Source organism: Mobula hypostoma, chromosome 12 (genome assembly GCF_963921235.1).
Source record: "Mobula hypostoma chromosome 12, sMobHyp1.1, whole genome shotgun sequence".
NCBI lineage: Eukaryota > Metazoa > Chordata > Chondrichthyes > Myliobatiformes > Myliobatidae > Mobula > Mobula hypostoma.
Window position 1 is genome coordinate 14616880 of NC_086108.1, and position 27169 is coordinate 14644048.

A 27169-nucleotide genomic window follows, 5' to 3' on the forward strand; every position below is an offset into this window, starting at 1 on the left:
GTCTCTCTAGCTGGAAGATATAGGCAGGAAGCGTCTCCACTTTCTCCACATGTTCTATAACTCTTGTCATGAGCTCCATTGGGCTCCCTATCGCGCCAAACACATTTTCCAGTGCTTGCATGTAAGCTGCAGCAATGGCAAGGGAGTACTGGGACTTCACGGCTCTCACAATGTCAGCAGCCCGCCCCCTCAAATTCTCAACCAATCGCTGTCTCTCTACATCATCAGAGCACTGCCACTCACCTAACAACTGAGAGGTCTGCTCCGCCCACGTCTCATACTCCTCTTCCCCCTCGGGGTTGGGCTTCTCAGCTTCCGATAGCTAGGACCCTCAGCCTGTGCACTGGGCTATTTATTCGCCAGGGAGGTGATGGCTGTTAGCAACTCAGAATGCTCACTCCTTTCTGGGGTACTCATTAGACGTTCCAAATCAGACCACTCCTTCCCCTTGCTCCGCAGAAACGAGAGCACCCTGTCTTTGAAGTCTCTGCCACCAGCTACAGGACACTCAGCTTGCGATTTGACCCGCTCCCCTACACTCTCCTCCTCACGGAAAGTATGGACAGCCAATGCCCCCCCCCCCCGAGCCCCAATAGCACCGGGCAGTCCCACTGCCGTTACATCAGTGCTAGTTTGAACTAACAAAGTCTCTGCCCACCTCTGCCCCATAATCATAACTTTACCTACAGCTTTAACCAGTACTTAAAATTCAAATTAACAATTCATCAGGGGTACGAATATCTACCCCACTCAACACACAGGCATTCGTTACTAATAACCCGGTGGATTCATACCACCTCTCAACCCCAACAGCATCCATAACCATGTACCAAAATCACTTTACCAGACAATAGTTTAGCACAGGCTTAAACACACAACCCACTGGATCAATGCTCAGGGCAATCACACAGCATCCAACGAATTCGATCCCAGACAAGCCCCACAATTGTAACACTCCGGTTCCGTCGGCTGCATGAGTTGAGGGAAGACAATCTCTGGCGCTGCCAAACGTGGGAGATTGAGGTGCAAGCCAAATTCCCCCGTTTGTGTGGATGCCGTGTGATTTGTCACCCTGTTACAAGTAAGTATCATGAAATAACAGATAGTACACCGCACATAATTACAAGATTTAGCTTTATAATTCTTAATTTGACTGAAGGGTTAGTAACGGGGGGAAAAAAAAGCAAAGGGGCCCAGTTTAATGAAACAGTCTAATGTGCACAAGTTGAAGCTCACGGTTTCCCCTTCGCCGATCCTCCCTCAATCTCCCCTGGTCTTCGTCGAATCACAGCCCCACTCCAGGTCGACTTCTACAACCTCTTCTCTCTTCATCCCCAACAAAGCCCCAAGCCCAACCTTAATTATCCTTCACCAGAGAAACCTCCCCTAAATCCAGCCATCCTAATCGGATAGGATACAATTCTCCTAGCTCTTATCTTCAACAGTATCCCAAACAAGCAGCTTACACAGAATAGCATACCAGAGAAAAAAATATGAATCATCTGAATCAGACCTGGGCGTCACATATACAATGCCTTGAGATTCTTTTTAATTCTTCTTGTTAAGGACTTGTCATGGCTTTCCTTGCTTTTCTAATTCCCTTCTTGAGTTATTTCCTGGCTTTTTATATGCCTCCAGGGCTCTGTTTGATTCTAAATTCCTAATGCTTTTATTTTTTCTTCTTGACTAAATTCATCACCACTCTCAACATCCAAGCTTCTCTTTCCTTGCATCCTTATCCTTCCTTCTGACTGAAACATAGAGTACCTACCATGTGCTCTAGTCTTTAAACATCCTCCACATGTTGGATTTGGACTTGTTCAAAAACAGCCGTTTCCAATTAACTCTCCCTACTTCCTGCCTAATACTCTCATTGATCCAGTTTAATTCTCTACCACAATGTGCATATTTATCTTTCTCTATACTGTATATATGAGGCATAACCTGCCCCTTACAAATTCATGCTGACGATCCCTAATGAATTATGCTTCTCTAAATGCTCATAAATCCTATGCCTAAGACTCTTCTTCATTAGTCTTTCCACCAGTGATGTAAAACACATTGGTGTATAATTCCCAGAATTACACCTATTACCTTTCCTGAATTTGCCATCCTCCAATCCTCTGGTACCACTCTTGCAACCAGGGTGGGCACAAAGATCATCATCATCACCTCAGCAATTTCTTTTGCTTGCTTTTAAATTGGGGTATATCCACTTGTCGCTGATTATTTATCTATCCTAATGTTTTTCAGAAGCTCCACCACTACATTCTTCTTGACTACAACATGTTCCAGCATATTAGCCTGTTCTATGCTAACCTCATATCTGGCAGAGTCTCTCTCCCTGGTCAACACTGAAGCCAAGTATTCATTTAGGTCCACCCCTATCTCTTCTGCCTGCAGGCACATATTTCTCTTTATCCCTGAGCAGTACTACACTCACTCTAGTCATCCTCCAGTTCTTGGTGTTTTCCTAAATCCTACTGACCAAGACATCCTAATGTCTCCTTCTGGGTCTCCGAAGTCCCTTCTTAAGCTCCTTCCTGGCTACTTTATAATTCTTAAAAGTCTGTCTGACTTTTGCTTACTAAACCTTAAGAATGCTTCCTTCTTCCTTTTGACTAAATGTTTTGCCTACCTTGTCAACCATGGTTCCTCTACCCTACCATTCTTTTCCTGTCTCATTGGGTTACAAACCTATCCAAAACCCAATGCAAGTGCATTTTATACAAGCCTCATTTATTTTATTTTTATTTTTATTCAGGCATAGGACACAGAATAGGCCATTCCAGCCCTTTGAGCTGCTCTGCCCAGCAACAGCCAATAACCCCTGATTTAACCCTAATCTAATCACAGGACAATTTACAATGACCAATTAACCTACTAACCAATACATCTTTGGACTGTGGGAGGAAACCCGAGCACCAGGAGAAACATACACATTCCATGGGAGGATGTACAGACTCCTTACAGAGGGCGCTGCGATTGAACTCCAAACTCCGATGCCCCATGATATAATAGCATCACACTAATCGTTACGCTACCGCTGCTATGAATTTACCCTAGAACATCAGTTCCCAAGTTCCTGCCTAATACTATAATTAGTCCTCCCCCAATTAAATACTCTTCCATATTATCTGTCCTATCCTTATGTGGGCACGTGGCCAAGTGGTTAAGGCATTGGACTAGCTACCTGAAGATCATGAGTTCAAGCCCCAACCGACGGAACTTGTTGTGTCTTTGAGCAAGGCACTTAATCACACATTACTCTGCGATGACACTGGTGCCAAGCTGTATGGGTCCTAATGCCCTTCCCTTGGACAACATTGGTGTCGTGGAGAGGGGAGACTTGCAGCATGGGCAACTGCTGGTCTTCCATACAACCTTGCCCAGGCCTGTGCCCTGGAGAGTGAAGACTTTCCAGGCGCAGATCCATGGTCTCGCAAGACTAACGGATGCCTTTATCCTTGTCCATGGCTATACTAAAGATCATGGAGTGTGGTCACTATTTCCTAAATACTCGTCCACTGAGGGGTTTGTTTTCTGATCAAGTTCATTGCCTAGTACTGGATCCATCACTCTAGTTGGCCTGTCCACCTACTCTGTCCTATCTAAAGCCTTTGCATTAAGGAGGTGCCAGTCAATATTAGGGAAGTTGAAGTTACCCAAAAGAACAACCCTGTTATTTTTGCACCTTTCCAAAATCTGCCTACTTATTTGCTCCTCAGTGTCCTGGTGGTACTGGAATCTTCCATCAGCCCTCCCAATACCACCAGGACACCAAGCAGAGAAATAGGCAGATTGCTTCCTTCCTGTTTCTGACTTCCACCCACGCTGACACAGTAGACAATCCCTCCACAATGTCATCTTTTAAGCAGCTGTGATTACTATCCCTGAGTCGCAATGACACCAACCTCCCCCCACCCCTTTCACCTCCCTGTCTATCTCTTTTGAATCATCTAAAGCCTAGAATATCAAACAGCCTATCCTGCCCTTTCAACAGCCAAGTCACTGTAATGCTAGTGAAGCATTTAATTACTATTTTGGTACAACAGCATGAGATGAAGAGCCTTTTACGGAGCTGGTGCTCTAGCTTTGTAGGAGATCTGACAAATATCAGCCTTTGAGAATGATAGTGTAACAAAAGTGTCCAGTGTTATGCATTGCATGGTTGAGACTGAATTGACCGAATTGAATATAAAACTATTCAATCAAGTCAAAGAAAAGTTGAGTTTCTACTAAAAGGAAACTTTAAACCAGAATTAATTATCTGTTTAACTGCAACTTTTACTTGTGCATTGTGCTGGCTGTTCATGTAGACATTATGGTTGTGTTGTGTTGTGGTGCTCTCCTATAGCTGTGTTCTTTTTGCTGTTTTCCGAGGCATGGGGTAGGTTCACAATTACACTGTGCTTCTGCAGTGTTCCCACAAATTAGCTGCCTGCTCTTCTCTTTCTCTGCACACCACAATTCACTCGTGTCGGAGTCTCATGTGCAGTGTTGTTAATGTTCAGGCAGTTGAAACCTGCCACAGGATACCCTGTATCATTGGAGCATTGACTGTCATTGATAGGGTTGTATATCATTCTAGAGCAGAAATAGCAATCAGGAAAGCTGAGAGACTACAACTCCATGTGTGTGGAAGTGTGGTGTGTGAAGTCCATTATATTGAAAGCATTGGTTTATGTGGGAAAATGTCAATCAAACCCATGGATAGACAGTGGAAGAAAATGGAATATAATGTGGTAGAGTTTGTCAAGGAGAAACAGAACTTAGATTGAAACCGGATATCATATTTTTTGGAATTAAGAAACATAAAAGTAAGTACCTGATGTGTTTTGTGGACATACTGTTAATCATATTCTCTCTCTCTCTCTTTTTCTCAATCCCTCATTCTATCTCTCACTTTATCCCCCCTCTCTCTCTCATTCTCTCTCTCTCTCACTCATTCTCTCTCTGTCTCTCACTCATATTCTCTCTCTCTTTCATTCTCTCTCTGTCTCTCACTCATTCTCTCTCTCTCTCACATTCTCTCTCACTATCTCTCTCTCTCTCTCTCCATTTAATTCCCAGGTGCTCAAGTACTTCGACTACGTGTTCACAGGAGTTTTCACCTTTGAAATGGTAATAAAGGTAAACCACTTTATTATTGAATGTTACCACAACCCCTTCTCTCCTGCTCCCTGAAAGACCTATGTCCACCAATCTGCCAGATGCTGGATTAGGATGCGTCCTCCGTCTCCTCATCTGGATGTTGAAATATGAAATGTTAACCGTGTATACAAAACTGATACTCCATGAGGCAGCACAGTGGTACAGCTCGTAAAGCTGGTGCCAGAGACCCAGGTACAACCCTCACCCAATCAGTGCAAGAGATTTAATTAAGAGAATGAGAATTGGATACATTATGGGAGGGTAGTCAGTGTTGGTCTGTGGGCACAAGAGGCCCCTCACTGAGTTAAGATAATGTGATTAGCTGATCTATTTCACCCATCTATTTGCAAAAGAGTTTTGTCATGCCATGGTCGTAGGGATATACAGCATGGAAAAAGACCCTTCCACTCAACCTTTCATGCCAACCAAGCTTGAGCTAGTCCTATTTATCTATATTTAGCCCATATCCCTCTAAACTATTGCTCACTATGAACCTGTCCAAATGTCTTATAAGTAGTGCAATTGTACCCACCTCTACCATATCCTCTGATAGCTTGTTCTGTTCACCCACCCCATTCTGTGTGAAAAGCTTTCCCTCAAGTCCCTCTTAAATCTCTTGTATCTCACTTTAAACCTATGCCTTCAAGTTTTAATCTATGTTTAGACTTTTTTAGACTATTGTTTACTGACTACAGTTCCATCTTCAGTACTATGGTTCCAGGCAAACTCATCTCCAAACTCCTAAAACTGGGACTCTGCAACTGGATGCTTGACTTCCTGACCAACAGACTCCAACCAGTAAAGACAGACAGTAACACCTCAGCCATCATCCTCAACACTGATGCCCCACAAAGCTGCATCCTCAACCTCCTTCTCTACTCCCCATGCACCCACCAAATTTAGCTTCAACTCCACTTACAAGTATGCAGATGATACCATCACAGAAGTCTTTATCTCAAATAATGATGAGATGAGAACAGGAAGGAGATAGAGAGCTTAGTGACGTGGTGTCATGACAACAACCTTCAATTATAGCAAAACAAAAGAGCTGGTCATTGGGTTCGGGAAGGAGACTGTACAAATACTTCTATTTACATCAACTATGCTGAAGTCAGGAGGGCTCAAAGCTTCAAATTCTCAGAGTGAACATCACCTATAGTCCTGATCCAAACACATAGATGCTATGGCAAGGAAAACTCAGCAGCACCTCTGGTGTCTCAGGAGCTAAAGAAATTTGGCATGTGCCCTTTCATCCTCACCGGTTTTTATCAATGCATCACAGAAAGCATCCTATCCCGAAGTATTATGTGAAATGTTTTGCCCAAGAACATAAGGAATCATGGAGAATCATTCACTCTTCTTCCCATCCCATTCAGCAAAAGGCACAAAAGTTTTTTTAAGAGTACTTTGATACATGTGACAATAGTAAACCAATTTAGCCTACCCTGGGAAAAATATTGTGGCCATCCACCCTATCATGCCTCTTATGATTTTACTAAACTCTATAAGGTCACCGCTCAACCTCCCTGACTCCAGTGAATACAGACCCGGCCTATTCAGTCTGTCCTAATAACCCAAGACTTTAGACCCTGGTAACATCCTTATGAATTGTTTCTACACCTTCCCTAACTTAATCACATCCTTCCTGTCATGTGGTTACCAGCCTTGGCGCAGAACATCTTTGTATAAGTCTCCTTACCATTCCTTCCTCAATTTGCATTTGCAGTTTTAAACCCTTTTTTGGTCAAATTATGGGTCATCGGCATGAGTAGGCTTCACATGACTTAGTTTTCTAGTTCTACTCTGTGAAGCATACAGGGACGTTATGGTAGATGCTATATTGCTGCAAATTGATAGTATTCTTTCAGATTTAAAAAAAGGGAAATGTGAAATGTGAAGTTACTGTTGATTAATTATTTAGGTGTGATCCTTTCTCTAGATGATAGACATTGGTTTGATTTTCCATGAAGGCTCTTATTTCCGCGACGTTTGGAACATTCTGGATTTCATTGTAGTGAGTGGAGCACTGGTTGCGTTTGCTTTCACGTAAGTGTAAAGGGAAATTCTGAATTTTTCCATTGCTGGTTCAGTTTAGGCAAGAGAGACTCCAGAGGCTGCTTATTTGAGGGAGGTTACAGAATACTTCCAAACCATTCGAACTCGTATAGAGACAGCATAGATACATAGAACCATACAGCGCAGAAATAGAACCTACGACCCAACTGGTCCATGCTGACCAATATTCCCACCCTAGCTCATCCCATTTGCCTGTGTATGGCTCATATCCCCCTAAATCTTTCCTATCCATGTACCCGTCCAATTACCTTTTATATGTTGTTAATGTACTTGGCTCAACCACTTCCACCAACAGCTCATTCCATATACAGACCCAACCCCACCTGGGTGAAAAAGTTGCCCCCCAAGTTCCTATTAATTTTTTTCCCCTTTCATCCCAAACATATGGCCTGTATTTCTTGATTCTCCAACCCTGGGAAAAGGCTGTGACCATTGACTAGACCCTGCATGATTTTAAACAGCCCTATAAAATCACCTCATTCTCCTACACTCCAATGGAAATGGTCCAAATCTACTCTACCTCTCTCTATAACATAGTCCCTTGAGTCCTAGCAACATCTTTGTGTCTTTTCTGCACCATTTCCAGCTTAATGGCATCTTTCCACGGCATGGTGACCAAAACTGAACACAGTATTCTCAGGGCAGCCCCATCAACATCTCGTACAACTGTAACATAACATCTCAGCTTCTATACTCATTACCCTGACTGATAAAGGCCAGCATGCCAAAAGTTTTCTTCACCACCTTGCCTGCTTGTAAAACCACTTTAGGAAAACCATGGACTTCTACTCCTAGGTCCTTTTGTTCTGCAGCACTCCCCAGGGCTGTATCTTTCACTCATTTCTATTCCCAAAGTGCAACACCTCGCACTGCGGTATGGGTTAGATATGTAATGCAGCTCACTCTAGACTGTCTCATCAGCTCCTGGGCGACAGATTAGATACACAGTGAAACACAGGCTGCACTGCCCAATCAAACCTGTGCAGGTACAGAACAGGACATTAATTCCTAGTCTTCTGTTTAAAAATTGTAAGAATATCGATGATGAGAAAAACAAAATAAGACTTTTTGACAGACATTAAACAAGAAGTGGATATCTGCGGATGGTAGAGCACTGGACGTTGACCAGCCAATGGGGAGGGGTTCAAATGCATATCGTCCTATACTTGAAAGGACAAAACAAACGTACAGGATAGAAATCTGATTAATGATCACCAGAAAAGGAGCAGTACATACAAGCAGGCCTCCAAGGGAGTCAGAGCATTGGACTTTACAGCAAGAGAATTTGAATTTAAGAGGGGGAATATTTTGCTTCAGTTACAGAGCTTCAATAATCTGACACATCAGGACTATGGTGGTGCTAACCTGGCAGATTTCCTGCACTTTTGTGATACCCAGCCCTTTAATTCCCTTTTTTTTAGATGTTATATGGTAGATTTTAGTGTTCAAATAAACTGGATGAGTTTAAAGAACATATGGATAACAGGGTTTGTGATTTTAATGGGAGCGTGGGAAAGGGGCCCTGGTGAGTCTAAGGGGGTGCAGGAAACAGGGTCTTGCGGTGTCCAAGGAACTGTGATTGCAGCTGCCCACTGAGTCTAAATGGAGCATAGTAATGGGGCCCTGTTAAAGTTGTCAAATCCAACAGTACGGCATCAAAACAGGCCCTTTAGCCCATCATGTTTTTGCCAAATCTATGCTGTTCCTAACTCCATTTCCATCTGGATGCCAACCTGTCTTTGTGTGGAAAAAGTCACCCCTCAGACTCCTCCCTCTCACCTTAAATCTGTGCGCTCTAGCTTCAGACACCCCTACCCGGCAAAAACAGACCCTGGCTATCTACTCCATCTACGTCCCTCATACCTCTTATATACCTCTATCATGTCATTTCACTGTCTCCTGCTCTCCAGGGAAAATAGTCCCTGACAATCCCGACTCTTCTCATAACTTACAACTTCCAATCCAGACAATATCCCCATGATTCGTTTCTGCACCCTTTCTAGCTTAATCACCTCTTTTATAGAGGTTACGGGAATGGGCCCTGTTGAATTTATAGGGAGTGTGGAAAACAACACCCTGTCAGTTGGGTGCCAAACCATTGGGATTGATGAACATCCAGAGAGATGACTTTAACTGTATATAGGATCCGGTGAGATCAGGCATGAAATGTCTGATCTTCATCCCTAAACAAGAATATTCGTCCAACAGAGGGAGTGCAGCAGAGGTCCACCATGTTGACTCCTGAAAAGACAGGTTGCTATGTATGGAAAGAAGAGTAAGACTGAGATGATACTCCCTTGACTTTGTAAGAGTAGGGTGTAATCTCATTGAAACATACAGGATTGTTAATTACTTGCTAGGGTTGATGCAAGGATGGTTTTTCCCCAAGCTGTGGTGTGTAGAATCTGGGGTCTCAAAAGAAAGAAAACACCTTTCAGGACAGAATTTATTTACCCAAAGGGAAGTGAGGAAATTTTCTACCCATAAAGTCTGTGGAGGGTTGGGCAGAGACTGCATCCACAGTAAGTATTTATACATTGATGCGTAATAAGGGAATGCAGGATCATGCAATAAATTGGGACTGAAGTATAGTTTATTCATGATCTTAATGAATGGTGGGGAGACACAAGGGGGCACTTAGCTTTGTCCTGCTTCCATTATTTATCTCTTTAACATTAAGTCATCTGGAGGGTGCAAGTCATTTTATGAAGCCAAGAGTATACCAGCAATCACTAACACCATTCAGAAGGGACACTCTGCTCTGTCAGTCTTTGTGCACTGTTGCTGATATATTGACATGTGCTGACATAGCTGTTCACGTTTATCTTAATTGACTTATTAACCTTGCATTCTACTCTTCTCTCCTTTCTCCTCTGAATTCTCCAAGGAATCTCATTGGGTAATTATAATTGATATCTTTCTGTGTCTTGTTAGAGGAGGCCTAAAAGATATTACAGTAGCATGCAAATGACTTCTCAGGTCACATATAGACCAGACCAATAAAGAGTGGCAGGTTCACGGTGAACCAGATGTTTACAGCTGAAAATTATATACCTTTCTGTGTTTGACATCCTCTATAACCCTCTGTACAATGCTTTAGAGTTTGACCTCTTTATAAATTCATGAATATGAAGAGTAAGCTGCTCCTGTTTAATGTTAATACCAAAACTTCAGTCAGTGTTTAATATCAGTGTGTTAATATCATCTGTAGGGGCTCCAGTGGGAAAGACATAAACACCATCAAGTCTCTACGTGTTCTCCGTGTGTTACGGCCACTCAAGACCATTAAGCGACTCCCTAAACTGAAGGTATGGAGTTATATTCCTGGTTTCAGTTTTAGGCTGCTAAGGGGCAATGTCTTCTCTGCCCATAGCCAACTAAAAATTATGAGGCTTTCTCATAGTTGCTTGTTAACTTTCCTCTTTCATCCTTCTTAATCGGTAGGTTTCTGTTCACCATTACACCTCCCTCTCACTTCATTAGATACATCTTAAAATTCTCACATTTTCTGATACCTTCCCAGAACCTCAAAACTGTGGAAATTGTCAGCACACTCAGTTCTCCCTTTCTGCTGTAACTTGCAACCAGTTAATTAGTGATAAATCAAAACAGGCACGATCTTCAAAACAGCTGAGATCTGTTCAGCTGGTACTTCATGATGACCTGATCTTGCTCTCACATCATCATTGCCCAGTCAGTGTGGGGAAAGTTTACTTCAGCATGATTGAAGATGATCTACTGATATTTGTACATCTAAAAATGCTTCTTCAGGAATTGTTATACCTGCTACAAATCCCTGATTCCAAAGTGGAACACACCTTATCTTCTATTAATAGAGGTTTTTCAGGGATTTTGGAGAGAAACATGGATTGAAAAGGTTTCGAGAGGTATGCACCAAACACATGCAAATGGTGTTAAAAGCTGGGCCAAAGGGCCTGTTTCTGTGTTGTATGACACTATGATTCTTTTCCTTGTGGCTGCTTTGTTCCAATGCCTTTGTATGCATTTAAACATCCATTCTATATAAATGAAAAAAATGCATGAACTGGTCATACACCTCTCAGATCTGCTCAATAAGATCAAGACTGATCAACTTTCAGTTCTGTACAAACACAGCAATCTCCAACCTAGTTAATGTCTAACCATCAGTCTGCAGGTTAGATGAGACTGACTGATACGACTCACTGACTGGTGGAGGGCCAGTGGGTTGCCATCTGTTTATTTATTGATTTCAAGATACAGCACAGTTACAGGCCCTTCCGGCCCAATGAGCCGGATCTGCCCAATTACACCCTAGTGACCAATTACACTATTAACCAGCACGTCTTTGGACTGTGGGAGAAAACCGGGGCACCAGGAGGAAATCCACACATTCATGGGAGAACTTACAGGCAGAAGTGGAAATGAACCCAGGTCACTGATGCTGTAATAGCACTACGCTAACCACTATGTTACCATGCCACCCGTTGCTCAGTCCATGACCATCCGAGTGAATTTTTTCTTATCTCACTCCCCAATGTCCAATCCTTTATCCCAAGCAACGTTCTAGACCCTCCCCCCAAATAAGGAACTGATCTCCCAGTGACAGTCCTGTTAACCCTTCCAATAATATTAGAAATTTCATTGATTGTATTTCTTGTTCATATGAATCTTATAGCCATTTAGTATTTATTCATTGTAAGAGAATCTTTCACTCCAGTAATCAGGTCATTGAAACTCACATGTACTGCTTCTGCGACAAGTAGACCAATGGAATGTGCTCCAATCATCCAACTGGAAGGGTGTTATATTCCCCAGGCATCTAAAACCTCTTACATCCTCCTCACAGTTCACATTCCTCTCTACCTTTAGACCATTAGCAAACCTGAAATCATGAAGGCAGAAGCCCAAGGATTGATTGCAGCTCGCCAACCAGGATGATACATTTTTCTACTCTGTTACCTGAACTTCATTCTAAGTGGATATGTTATTTTCACCTGATCGAATGTCTTTGAAAATTCAAGTTCTCCTTATCTCTTCCGCTTGTCCACACTCAGTATAAACACATCGTTTGTCAAACACTATTTTCCTTACGTAAAATACGCTGATTCTGTATAGTCATGATCTTTTCAGTGCACGATTTCCATATTCCTAAATAAAAATAATAGATTCTCACGTATTCCCTCCTGACATTATCTAAATTTCTTTTCTTCCTCCTCCTCATCTCCCCCTCTCCTTGTCCCCTCCTCTCTCTCTCTCTCCCTCCCTCCACCCCTCATCTCTCCCTTTCTCTCTCTATCTCTCTCTGTGCCACCCCCCCCCTTAAGGTAAGGTATCAAGAGAGATGATGAGTTTAGTCTAGAAGAAAAAGGAAGTATTTGTAAGGTTTAGAACATTAAATTCAAGCTGAGTCCTTGAGGATTATAAAAAAGCCAGAAAAGAACTCAAGAACTAGGAGAACCTGGGGGGGGCCATGAAATGTCCTTGGCAAGTACAATCAAAGAGAATCGCAAGGCATTCTATACATACATCATGAGCAAGGAGGCAGGTAGGGTCATTCAAGGATAAAGAAGGGAATATGTGCTAAGAGGCAGAGGATGTTGATGAGACCCTAAGTGAGTACTTTGCATCAGTATTTACCAAGGAGGAGGACATGAAAGATGGGGAGATCAGTGTGGATTCTGCTAATCTGTTAGAGCTTTTTGAGATAAAGAAAGGGGTATTGTTGGGTCTTTGGAAGAACATTCAGGTAATTAAGTCCCCAGGACCTGATAGGATATATACAGGTTATTGAGAGAGACAAGAGATGAGATTGATGGGGCCTTGACCAATGTCTTCATGTCCTCTCTAGCCACAGGCGAGGTCCCAGAGGACTGGTGAGTAGCTGGTATTGATCCTTATTCCAGAGGGGAAATGTAACCAATGAATCATACAGAGGTGGGTGGATTAATAAATTTACATATGATACATAGATTGGTGATGTTGTGGAGAGTGTAGAAGCTAGAATGGGATATCAATAAATGGCAGTTATGGATGGAAAATGGCAAATGGAGTTTAATTTGGCCAAGTGTGATTTGTTGCACTTTGGAAAGTCAAATGTAAAGGTAAGGTACACTGTCAATCATAGGGCCCTTAAGTATTGATGCCCACATAGATCTTCGGTTCCAAGCCCATCACTCCCTGAAGTGTGACTGCACAGGTTGATGGAGAGTGGTAAAGAAGGTATTATGGCATGCTACCTTTATTAGTCAAGACATTGAAATTGAATTTCAGGAAAATATTTTGTGACGTTATAAAACTCTGCTTCAGTGGAATCATGAGCATTGCATTCACAGTATAGGAAGGATATGGATGCTTTGGAGAAGATGCAGAAGAGGTTTATACTAGAATGCTGCCTGGATTAGAAGGCATGTTCTATGAGGAGATGCTGGACAAACTTGAGAGCTTTTACAGAAATAATTAATAATTCTGAATGTTTGAGGAATAATAACAAAAGAGAATATGTTTTAAAAGATGAGAGACTAGTAAGTGTTCTTCTTCAGGGGAAATTTGGGGATCCTTGCATGTACGTCACGGGAAGTTAAGAGTAAGGTTCTATAAGTAATCTGGAAGTCAATGTCTGCATTTGTGCAAGGATTTTAAGTAAGAGAAGTGATGCCCCGTTGAGTTTGAAAGAGTTTTGATCTGGGTACCCTTTGCAGGTCTGATTATGTCATTAGGAATGTACTTGGCTTGAAGGTGATGCAGCAAAGAAGAGGGCCTTCTTAAGAGCAAAGATGAGGTAGAATTGCCTTGCAATCCATGGGGTTTAAAAGAATGAGTAAAAACCTCTTAGAAACAAGAAATTCTTGCAAGTTGATATTTATATTGGCCAAGGAGACAGATGCCTATCTAAGAGTCTCAAATTATAAGTTTGGACAATTGGGTCAGAGATGCAGAGAAGATGCTATACTGTGAATCTTCAGAATTCTCCACAGAATACTGTGGATGCTCAGTATGTTCAATAATTCAAAAGGTATTGGGACAGGGTTAGAAATTGGGCTTGAGTAAAGTAGATGGTGGGCTCTATGCCTTTTAACATTCCTCATTCCTTCTATTAACACACCACAGTCTGTCTCTAAGATCATTTACCTCCATCTGCATCAAAGCCTTTGGCATTTTTACTTCCACAGTGTGAACAAGTAGTACTGAAGGCATAAATGATAGACTGCCAGTGGGTTTGGGGCTCTCTGCTGATGGCATGGGTTACTATCCTGTGGCATTCTGGTTTCAGGCAGTATTCGACTGCGTGGTGACATCACTGAAGAACGTGTTTAACATTCTGATAGTCTACAAACTCTTCATGTTCATCTTCGCAGTGATCGCTGTACAGCTCTTCAAGGGCAAGTTTTTCTACTGCACAGATAGCAGCAAGATGACCAAAGAGGAATGCAGGTAATGATGCAGACCCAAATCATGAGGAATGTGAGCTCAGTCTACACCAACACCACACACACAAGACAGTGAAGACAGTGTTCACATCAGGTGATACTGACACCACACACACACACACACACACACACACACACACAGATCAGCTCATTCTTACACTACATAGAACCAGTGTCTACATGAAATCAAGGTGACAGTACCTACATATAGTGTCTTCATCAGATCTGACTGACACTGCATGCTCACCACAGCGTAAACCTCATATTACATGAGCAAGACACACACCACAGTGTCCACAGCAGGTCACACTTATAATATACAGTATACATGCACTACATTGACCATTTCAGGTCACAGTGATACAACGCCAGCTCTCAGATGTCCATATTAGATCACCCTGACAGAACATACTCCTTACATCGTCCACTGACACTGCATACTCACCAGTGTCCACATCAACACACACTGTCACTATATACACCTCAGTTTCCACATCTGATCACACTGACACTACACGCATGCATGTCAACCCACACTGACACTATATACACTGTGTAGTTTGCACACTCTCTATTGTGCATGAACTTCTGCATAACTTCCCCATTGGACTTTATCTTTTTCCATGAGATTCTAATATTTCTATATTGCTTCCTTTTTGAGACTGTAGTTATCAACATAGAACACTAGTAAAGGCATCCGTTAGTCTTGCGAGACCATGGATCTGAGCCTGGAAAGTCTTCACTCTCCAGAGCGCAGGCCTGGGTAAGGTTGTATGGAAGACCAGCAGTTGCCCATGCTGCAAGTTTCCCCTCTCCCCGACACCAATGTTGTCCAAGAGAAGGGCATTAGGACCCATACAGCTTGGCACCAGTGTCGTCGCAGAGCACTGCCTTGCACAAGGACACAACACGTTCCCTCGGCTTGCCTTCAGGTTGCTAGTCCAACGCCTTAACCACTTGGCCACGTGCCCACATACACTACAGCACGGTATTGTGCCAACCTTTTAGCTTACTTTAAGATCAATCTAATCCTTCCCTTCTACATAGCCCTCCACTATTCTCTCATCCAAGTACCTAGCAAAGGGTTTCTTAAGTGTCCCCAATGTATCTGCCTCTACCAGCACCCCTGGCAGGGGGTTCCACACGCTCACCACTATCTAAGTTAAGAATATCCCTCCTGTACTTTCCTACAATCACCTGAAGGTTATGCCGCCTGGCATTAGCCATTTACACCTTGGAAAAACTATCCACTCGGTATATGCTTCTTATCATCTTGTACACCTCTATCAAGTCACCTCTCGTCTCTTTTCATTCAAAAGAGAAAAGTCTTAGCTCACTCAACCAATCCTCATAAAACAGGCTGTCTAATCCAGACACCGTCCTGGTAAATCTCCTCTGCACCCTCTCTAAAGCCTTCCCATAATGAAATGCTCAAAACAGAGCATAATATTCCAAGTGTGATCTAACCAGGGTTTTATAGAGCTGCAGTATTACCTCAGGGCTCTTGAACTCAATCTGCCAACTAATGAAGGCCAACACACCATACCCCTGTCAATTTGCACAGCAACTTTGAGGGATCTGTGGATGTGGACTCTGTTCCTCCACACTGCCAAGAATCCTGCCATTAACACTGTATTCTGCCTTCAGATTCGATCTTCCAAAATGAATGACTTCACACTTCTCCAGGTTGAACTCTGTCTTCCACTTCTCAGCCCAGCTATGCATTCTGTTAAATTCTACAACAACCTTCTGCACGATCCACAACTCCTTCAACCTTTGTGTCATCTGCAAACCATATTACAAAGACAAGATTATCATTTACACAGAGTGAATTTTGTTCTCCAAGGAACAAGCAAGCTAGAAGGAAAATTGCTGAAGATGTGTTCACTAAATTGGTTGATAATAGGCAGTATTCTAATTCTGCTACTGTTTTACCCGTATTAAATAGCTCTGGAAGCTCTGTGCGTTTAACAACTGTAACAAAGTGAACACACCATTATGAGCTAATGTGACTTAATGAAGCAGAGACACTACAGTGTTACCCCAATCTTATTTTTAAATGTAAGAGTCTGTGTTATCTGATGATGTTCTCTATTTTTCTAAATTTATTTGGAAAAAAACTGGTTCATTGTCTCCGTCCTTCTCTGGAAGTGTGGTACAACCTAATTTAAACAAGAGAGATGCAAAATCTGTGGGTGGATAGGCAGTCCAATAGCAACAGTTTGTCTCTACCATTTAGTGAATGTTATTGCTGCTCAGTGATGCATTATAAACCTTTGACCTGAGTACTGAAAAACTGTAAACAGTATTGAAAATTCTGGACTGTATTTTTATAGTTTAACATTATTTACCAGCACATTTTCTTCTGAAAATATGGTCATACTAAGTCATTATATTTGAATCTCCCCCCGTTTGCTATTTGACATAAATCTTTTATATGTTTGATTTTCTGTACCTGGCTTTTTATGAATCTGAATTCTCCCTTTCTAAACAGGCTGTGTCATTATTTATCTCTTCCTCCTGAAACTCTCCAGATCACAGCTTTTAAAGCTGCACACGGTTCCTCGGTTGATTTGCGTATATTTCATATTTACAGCTGTTGTTAATGACAGACGAAAGGCCTGAGAATCTTTCAGATCGGTTTGCTCACTGTAAATGCGAGATGTAGAAGCAAGTTGTGAGAATGACTCAGTCTGCCTGGCGTCTATAGCTGCAAAAATGTTTGAATTGGTTATTAATGAGATAACAACAGAATGGTGGAAGTTGTTACAGTGGCAGTGAGGTCTCATGAAGGGAGAATCACACCCGATTAGGTTATTAGTGTTTTTCAGGAAGTATTAGCCAGGATGGATAGAGGGGAACTTAGAGCTGTAGAAATGTACAGCAGAGAAATAGACCCCACGGCCCAAGTTATCCATGCCCATTATTTCGTCAGTCTATACTAATCCCACTTGCCAGCCTTAATTTCATATCGTTCTGCACCCTGTTGATTCAAGTATTAAAAGTCCCTGCCTCCAGCAGCTCAATACATTTTCCAACTACTCTTTGCCCCTCATACATCCCTTTGAACCTCCTGTTTGTGTGTGGGTTTCCTCAATAATTTTTGCGAAGGTGCCACAGAAATTGCTTCTTAAAATAAGGACTGATTAATCATAGTCATAAAGTCATAGAGAGATTTAGCACAGAAATAAGCCCTTTGGCCCACTGAGTCTGTACTAACCATCAAGCACCCATGTTTGCACTAATTCTACTTTAACCTAAATTGTTCCACTCCCCCATTTCCATGAGACCATAAGACATAGGAGCTGAATTAGGCCACTTGGCCCTTTGAGTCTGCTCCGCCAATTGATCATTCAGTTTTGTCCCCCTTTTACATTGCAACTTATCCCACTGACTGCAAGTTTGCCCTATCATCTGCCTGTCCTTTCTGGCAGTCTCATAACACACTGCCTCTGCTTGTATACCAAGTACCCCATCCTCTGCCCTATCACTCGGTTTCCCATCCCCCTGCCAAATTAGTTTAAACCCTCCCCAACAGTTCCAGCAAACTTGCCTGCGAGGATTTGGTCCCCCTTGGGTTCAGGTGTAACCAGTCCCTTTTATACAAGTCAGAGATTCCAGTGATCCAGAAATCTGAAACCCTGCCCCCTGTATCAGTTCCCCAGCCACGCGTTCATCTACCAAATCATCCTGTTCTTACCCTCACTGGCACGTGGCACAGGGATTACTACGCTGGAGGCCTTGCTTTTCAGCTTTCCCTCCCAGCCACACTAGATTCTCCACTCAACTACTCACTTGGGGCAATTAACCTTCCAATCTGCACATCTCTGGGATGTGGGAAGAAACTGGAGTGTTTGGAGAAATCCCATATGGTCTCTGGGAGAACGAGCACACCCCACAGAGTTAGAATCAGAGATTGGGATTAAATTTGGATCACTGGAGCTGTGAGCAGCTCACCAGGTGCATCATCATGGTGCCCAAGGTTATAAGAAGCAAGAGTAAGAGACAGTCATATTCAGGCAAGAGTCTGGAAGGATCAAGGGATTCTCATCTCTGAAGTGCTCAATCAGGAATGCAAGTATAATTTTAGCCTATTTGTAAAGAAAATTTTGCTGTAAGTGTATTAATATCCAAGAAAGGAGGGGAACTATTGACCAGTCAGCCTGAGGGAAAGTGCTGGAGCCCATTATCATGCAAGTACTTAGAGAGTTATCAAGCTGTGTCAGCATTGCTTTATGCAAAGGCATTTGTGTTTGACAAATGTGCTAGAGTTCCTTAAGGATCTAACAAGCTAGGTGGATAAAGGCAAGCCTGCAGTGCATTTGGATTTCTGGAAGGGTTTCAGTAAAACGGAGTCATACAGCACAGAAACAGAACTGATCCATGCCAAACAAGATTCCCAACTAAACTAGTCCAATTTCCTTGTATTTGGCCCATATCCCTCTAAACCTATCCCATTCATGTACCTGTGCAAGAACCTCTTAAATATTGTTAATGTACCTGCCTCAACCACTTCTGCTGTCAGCTTATTCCACATACCTGTTGTCCTCTGGGTAAAAACATTGCCCTCTAGTTATAGATTTCTCAACTCTAGGGAGAAGTTTGTGTGCATTTACCCTATCTATCTGGCTTATAATTTTATACACCTCAATTAAGTCACCTCTCAGTTTCATATGGTCCAAAGAATAAAGACCGAGCCTATCCAACCTCTCCCGATAATTGCGGCCTTCGAGTCCTGGTAACATCCCTGTAAATAGTTTCTGCACTATTTCCAGTCTAATAGCATCTTTCTTACAGCAGGGTGACTCCAAGTGTGGCCTCACACAGATAATTTACAATTGCACCATGACCATCCAGCTTCCATACTCATTGCCCTGACTGCTGAAGACCAGCGTACCAAAAGCCTTCTTCAACATCCTGTTTACCTGGGACTCTACTTTCAGGGGACCATGTACTCATACACTAAAGTCCCTCTGTTCTATAACTCTTCTCGGAGCCTTATTGTACACTGGGAAAGTTCTATCTTGCTTTGACTTTCCAAAATGCAACACCAATTAAAGAACTGGAAACTTTATAGAGGGTGCAGAGGAGATTTACCAGATGAAGGCTGGTCTGGAGGGTCTTCTGAAGATTGGTTGAATGAGCTAGGAGGAGCAAAGGAGGATGAGAGGAGACTTGATAGAGGTGATAAGAGCATAGATTGAGTGGATAGCTAGAGATTTTTCCCCCAAGGCAGAAGTAGCTTGTATGAGGGAGTATATGTTTTGTTTTGTAACTCCAAAACATAAAAAACTAGTTGAAAAGAGAACAAGAGAGACAGTAATGGGAGTCTAACTTTGTCTTTATTTTAGCGAGGCACACACATGTGATGTGGTGTAGTGGTGACTTATGCCATTAACATACTTTTACGTATAACCTATAACAAAGAATTCTTAATCAAACAACTTATAGGTTACTATAATATTGTGTGTGTGAGTGTGGGTTATTTATTTTTAAATATGATTACTATATAGACATACACAGCATGGTAAATTTAAAACTGTCCAATTCAAATCTGAAGATTTACTTGCTGTGGAGTATTTATTACTCCTGTGGGATAATGTCACAGGGTGTTGAAGAAGGCTTTTGGTATGCTTGGCAGGCGAGACTTATGGCTGTGAAACAATCTCACGTTCTAGGGCCACCTTCGTGGTGGGTTTAGGAGTTGACTCTGGGACTGCAGGAACTGGTTCTGATGGTTATGGCTACCTTCCTTCTCTAACAGTTGACTCTGCTCTCCTCAACTGATCAATGCGTTGTCTCCAGATGATATCAGACACAATCTCCACCATGTAGGAGAGTAGTCCAGTTCTGTCCTTAATCTTACTGAGTACCCACTTTTGATCATCTCAGTAGTCCCTCACCAGAACTGCTTGTCCAGGAGTGAAACATAGAAACTCTTTCTTTGAGGAGCCTCCAATTTGCTTCAGCTGTTTGTCTTGCATACTCCTTTGGAGATTGGGTTTGAGGAGATGCAAGCATGAACACAAGGGATGATCCAGGAACGGCTTAGCTGGTGGGTTGTTGGTCATGGATTGTGTTGCATGTAACATACAAGGAGGGAATTGGTGATCTGATTCAGTGTCAGTGAAGTGTGTTCTGCTGACATTGTTCGCATTGTGTTCATTAGACGCTGCACAAAGCCACTTGTAGCTGGGTGGTACGGGCAGATGTAATAGGTCTTAATGCATTCATTTTCAGGGATGATTGAAACTCTTCCGCAACGAACTGTGGTCCATTGTCACTGACTAAGTGTTCTGGAACACCAGACCTCGAGAAGAGGCTTCATCAACAGTGTACAAGGCTGCAGTGGAGGCTATTGGGAACATTTCTGGCCACTTTGTAACTGCATCCACTGCCTCCAAGAAATTTGTGCCCATGGCAAAATCTACATGTATCCTCTGACAGGGCAAAGCAAGCCATTCCCAGGCATTACTCTTGGCATCTTCTGGATTTTCATATCAAGCTTCTCAATCTAGCCCAGGCCAACAGACAAAGCTTCGAAGCAACAATTTTATGTTGACCACGCATAGATGACCAGCATGTAGCTCCTCCAACAGTCTGGCTCTCAAAACAACAAAGAATGCTTAATCAAACAATGTATTTATAATCTTATTCAAATATTACTGAAGTATTAAATACACAAAAGCAAAGTTGTCAGGTGATAGGAGGAAAGTATAAGGAGGATGACAGAAGTAATTGCTTTATGCAAAGCGTTGTGTGGTGGATGCATGAACCCCCACGCCATGGGTGGTGATAGAGGCAAATAGATCAAGGACATTTAAGAATCTCTTAGATAGGCACATGGATGATTGAAAACTAGAGGGCTAAGTAGAAGGGAAGGATCAGATTGATCTAAGAGTAGGTTAAAAAGTACATGGGCTGTACTGTGCTGTACTGTTCTATGTTCTAAGCTCCATTGTCAAATCTGAAACAAAATTATAAAATTACTGAAAATATTTGGCATCTATGGATGAGATTTCAAAGGATCTGACAACAAATACACTCAAAAACTTCTATAGTTGTACCTTGGAGAGCATTCTGACAGGCTGCATCACTGTCTGGTATGGAGGGGCTACCGCACAGGACCAAAAGAAGCTGCAGAAGGTTATTAATCTAGTCAGCTCCATCTCGGGTACTCGTCTACAAAGTACCCAGGACATCTTTAGGGAGCAGTGTCTCAGGAAGGCAGCATCCATTATTAAGGACCTCCAGCACCCAGGGCATGCCCTTTTCTCACTGTTGCCATCAGGTAGGAGATACAGAAGCCTGAAGGCACACATTCAGCGATTCAGGAACAGCTTCTTCCCCTCTGCCATCTGATTCCTAAATGGACATTGAAGCTTTGGACACTACCTCATTTTTTTAAAAATATACAATATTTCTGTTTTTGCGGGTTTTTTAATCTATTCAATATACATAATCGATTTATTTGTTTATTTTTTTCTCTGCTAGATTATGTATTACATTGAACTGCTGCTGCTAAGTTAACAAATTTCACATCACATGCCAGTGATAATAAACCTGATTCTGATTCTGAAGGTTCTAGTACAAGTCCTGTAGTAGGACGGCACAGTAGCTTAGCAGTTAACTTTATGTTATTATAGCATGGACAACCCAAGTTTAATTCCACCTGGGAGTAAGGAGTTTGTATGTTCTCACTGTGACCATGTAGAATTCCTCCCACATTCCAAAGATACACAGTTTAGTTGGTTAATTGGTCACAAGGATATAATTTATGATTATGATTATGAGGACACGCAATCCCCTTTTATTGTCATTTAGTAATGCACGCATTAAGAAATGACAAATGTTTTTCCAGAATGATATCACGAAAACACATGACAAACCGACTTAAAAACTAACAAAAACCACATAATTATAACATACAGTTACAACAGTTCTAAGCAATACCGTAATTTGATAAGAACAGACCATGGCACAGTAAAAGTCTCAGAGTCTCTCGGAAGTCCCATCATCCCACGCAGACGGTAAACCTCCCGCGCCGCCAACTTGCCAATGCAGCATCCCAGAAGTATCTCTCCACAGTCCAACTCCGAGTTCGTCTAAAAAACTCCGAGCCTCCGACCACCTATTTGACACCGAGCACCGAGCACCATCTCTGCCGAGCGTTTCGACCCCGGCCCCCGAAACAGGCGATATGCAAAGCCAAGGATTTGGGGCCTTCGTCTCCGGAGATTCTCGATCGCGCAGTAGCAGCGGCAGCGAAGCAGGCATTTCAGAAGTTTCTTCAGGTGTTCCTCTGCACTTCACAGCTGTCCCCATCAAATCCGGATCGTGCACGGCACCCCTAGTTACACATATCAATATTCATTCGGAACGGCCACGCATGCTGCGTCGCGCCATCTTCTCCTCCCTCCAAATTAATTGAGTGGTATGGTTTAATTGGGCCAAAAGGCCTGTTACTGTGCTGTGTTTTTAAATTTTAAAAACTTAAGTAATTACAAACAGCAATGAAATATTGGCCTTTTTTGCAAGGAGATATAAGAGTATTAAACTTGAGAAGAGTTGCTGAGAATGACATCCAATGCTTTGGTCAGCATTTTTAACAACTGGTTTACTTTCATTGGGGGTATTGCAGACAAGGTTTTTTTTGGTTGATTCCTGCGGATGTGTGGATTGATATACAAAGAAAGTACAGCATGCCTCAGCACGTTTTAAGCAGAGTGGTAATCTTATTGATACATACTGATACTGAGGGAGATGTCAAGAAGATATTTCCCCTAGAAGGCCATCTAGAAACAAAGAGAAATGGATCCAGAATGAGTGATTGACCATTTCAGAGGGAGAATCTTTGGAATTCTCTCCCACAGAGATCTGTGGAGGCAAAATTGTGTAATATATTCATGGTAGAGTCTGACAACATTTAAACTGTAAGTTAATGTGTATGTGGGGTGAAAGCAGGAGACTGTTCATATGGCCAAAAGTGAAGCAACTATGATCTTATGAATGAGGAGGAGGCCCTACTCCCATCTCTTATATTTTATCTATTGTGTATTCAAGTTTCCCAGGGTAAACTCCCTCTTTATTCCCGACCTTCAGACTGTCCTCCCATTCTGTGAATGTATTGTATGTGTATACAACAGCAATACAGTATACAGTTGGGGCAACACCCAAACTAAAGTTGTCTTGGTCACCATCATTTTGCATATCTCTGTTCTAAGAATTCCTTCTCATTCTCAACACCACCACAAATTTCCAGTTGCAATTTTACAAATCAACAGTTTGGAAAGTGGTTAATACTATCCAAAATTTTCTAAAGGGGCAGAGGATATAGGAGACTATAGACGAGTTAGCCTGTTCAACAGTGGTGGCAAAACTACTCAATCCATATCAAAGGTGTAGCAGTAGAGTACTTGCAGAAGAATAACAGGATTGCTAAGGGTCAAACATAGATTAAGATCATGCTTGATAAATAGTCATACAGCACAGAAACAAGTTGTGTCCATTCCGACCATCAAGTGCACATCTATATCATTATCATTTCCCCAGTACTTGGACTGTGGCCTTTTGTGCTTTGGTAATTTAAGTCGTCATCCAGATATGTCTTAAATGTTACAAGAGCCTCTCCCTCCACCTTTCACTCAAATGGTATGTCCCAGATTCCAACCATCCTCTGAGAGATAAAGGTCTTCCTCGGAATCTTTCTGTAACTCTCATCCCTTACCCTAAATATTCAATGCTTAGTTGCTTGTGAAAAAAAGTTTTCTATTGTCTACCTTCAATGCCGCTCATAATTTGATGCATGGATAAAATTTTAATTTTAAGAATGAGATATTCACGGGATTAAAAGAGAGCAAACCTCCAGGACTTGATGGACTGAACACAAGGAGTTCTTTATCAAATTACAGTATTGCTTTGCACTGTTGTAACCATATGTTATAATTATGTGGATTTTGTCAGTTTTAGTCTTGGTCTGTTCTGTGTTTCTGTGATATCATACTGGAGGAACATTGTATCATTTCTTAATGCATGCACTTCTAAATGACAATAAACGAGGACTGAGTGTCCTCATAATCTAATCTATCTATTTAATTGAATTCATTCTTCCCTCTACCAGTGAAATGTTCCCCATGCCATTGCCTGCAACACAAACCCAAAGCAGATTGATCCACCCCCGTGCTTAACAGTTGGAGAGGTGTTCTTTTCATGAAATTCTGAACCCTTTTTTCTCCAAACATACCTGTGCTCATTGCGGCCAAAAAGTTCTCTTTTAATTTCATCTGTCCACAGGACTTCTTTCCAAAATGCATCAGGCTTGTTTAGATGTTCCTTTGCAAACTTCTGACACTGAATTTTGTGGTGAGGACACAGGAAAGGTTTTCTTCTGATGATGCTTCCATGAAGGTCATATTTGTGAGGTGTCACTGCACAGTAGAACAGTGCACCACCACTCCACAGTCTGCTTAATCTTCCTGAAGGTCTTCTGCAGTCAAACGGGGGTTTTGATTTGCCTTTCTAGCAATCCTACGAGCAGTTTTCTCGGAAAGTTTTCTTGGTCTTCCAGACCTCAACTTGACCTCCACTATTCCTGTTAACCGCCATTACATTATGAACTGAAGAAACGGCTACCTGAAAACGCTTTGCTACCTTCTTATAGCCTTCTCCTGCTTTGTGGGCATCATTTATTTTAATTTTCAGAGTGCTAGACAGCTGCTTAGAGGAGCCCATGGCTGCTGATTGTTGGCACAAGGTTTGAGGAGTCAGGATATTTATAAAGCTTTGAAATTTGCATCACCTGGCCTTTCCTAATGATGACTGTAAACAAGCTATAGCCCTAACAAGCTAATTAAGGTCTGAGACCTTGGTAAAAGTTATTTGAGAGCTCAAATCTCTTGGGGTGCCCAGACTTCAGACTTCTCCTTTCCTTTTTTTCACTCTAAAATTGTACAAAACAAAAATAGTACACTAATCTTGCTTAAAATGATGAATAGAATGTTTCATTTTTAACTTTATGACTTTTGGAGATCAGTTCACCTTCTATTCACTTAACTATTCACAGTAACAGAAATTTTGACCAGGGGTGCCCAAAGTTTTGCATGCCACTGTATCACCAAATTCAGACAGTCCTGGAACATTTCAGTCAATGGGTTCACTATCCCTGTGACAACTCCTTGTGCTTCGGGCCCTTTTCCTTTTTTGGTATTTTGGTATTTTGAAACTGTAAAAGATGGAAATAAAAAATAATCTTGCTTAAAACATTAAATAAATGTGTCATCTTTAACTTTATGCCTTTTGGAAATCAGGTCATCTTTTACTCACTTAGCTATTCACAGTAACAGAAATTTTGACCAGCGATGCCCAAACTTGTGCATGCCACTGTAAATAAAACTGAATCTGGTTGTAAAACAGCAGTGTGACTGCCTTGTTCAAGAATGGAGGAAGTTAGTTTAACATTGATTGTTGGCAAGAGTAAGATTTGACACATCACATTGCAGCTATACAAAACGCTGATTACACTGCATATGAAATGTTGTGTACAGTTCAGGTCGCCATGGTAACAGGAAGGATGTGGAAGGATATTCCAATAGAGAGAGTGCAGAAGAGATTCACCAGGATGTTGTCTAGAATGGAGGGCTGTAGTTATAGGCAAGTTTGGACAGCCTGGGTTTATTCTCATTGGAATGCAGGAAGCTGAGGGGTGACCTTAGCAAGATTTATAAGATTTTCAGGAGCATATTGTAGATAAGGCAGATGGAACTTTTCTCCATTACTGAGGAGTCTTGAACTAAAGAGCACAGGTTTAAGGTGAGAGGGGAGACATTTATAGGAGTTCTGAGCGGCAAGTTGACTGTTCAGAGCTGATGGTGATTATCTGGAATGAGCTGCTTAAGAAGGTGGTGGAGATGGGTGCAACATTTGGGCAGATACTTAGATAAGAAAGGCTGGTGGCACAATGACATCGGCGCCGGACCCGGGAGCAGAGGTTCCCGGGTTCGAAACCAGTTGGGTCCGCCCCCGAGTATGCTTTCCATCCGTGCCGAGTTGAACGTTGAGATCGCAATTCAACCTCGTAAGATAAAAGGGAAAAATACTGCGAAAATGTCTGAATGAGGAGTGGTGTGCCACACAGCCTCTCGCTCTCGCTCTGCGCCTTGTAAAAGCCATGAAAAAGACATCATCACGGCCGCATGCATGCAGGCACGTGCCAAAAAAGAAAAAAAAAGGAAAGGCATAGGGGGACATGGGCCTAGTGTAGATAAGTATCTTGGTCAGCATGGATGAGGTAGAATGAAAATGCCTGTTTGTCTCTTTTCTGCCCTTTTAATATGTCTGTTACACACATATGTTACAGGATTCTATGAGGTGCGGAAAGCAAAAGCAGACTGGAATCAGCTATTTGTAGATGTATCTGCATTTAGAAAGGAGTCTTAAAGTGAAATAACAATAGAGGGTCAACATGTTCTGAAAAGTAAGGACAGCAAGTCCCAGGAACCCAAGTCAAAGGTATTGCACTAGATGAAGTGGAA

The 27169-nt window shown here is 42.1% G+C and overlaps 1 protein-coding gene across 1 annotated transcript in view; it reads left to right on the forward strand.

Annotated features, from left to right (window-relative positions):
• The window catches only part of LOC134354620 (probable voltage-dependent R-type calcium channel subunit alpha-1E), a 484959-nt gene that overhangs the window by 318443 nt on the left and 139347 nt on the right, over nt 1-27169 (forward strand). Inside the window, exons 22-25 of the mRNA XM_063063634.1 lie at nt 5074-5133; nt 7094-7200; nt 10442-10538; nt 14483-14643. Coding sequence (XP_062919704.1) covers nt 5074-5133; nt 7094-7200; nt 10442-10538; nt 14483-14643 — 425 coding nt within the window. The remainder of the gene's footprint in view (nt 1-5073; nt 5134-7093; nt 7201-10441; nt 10539-14482; nt 14644-27169) is intronic.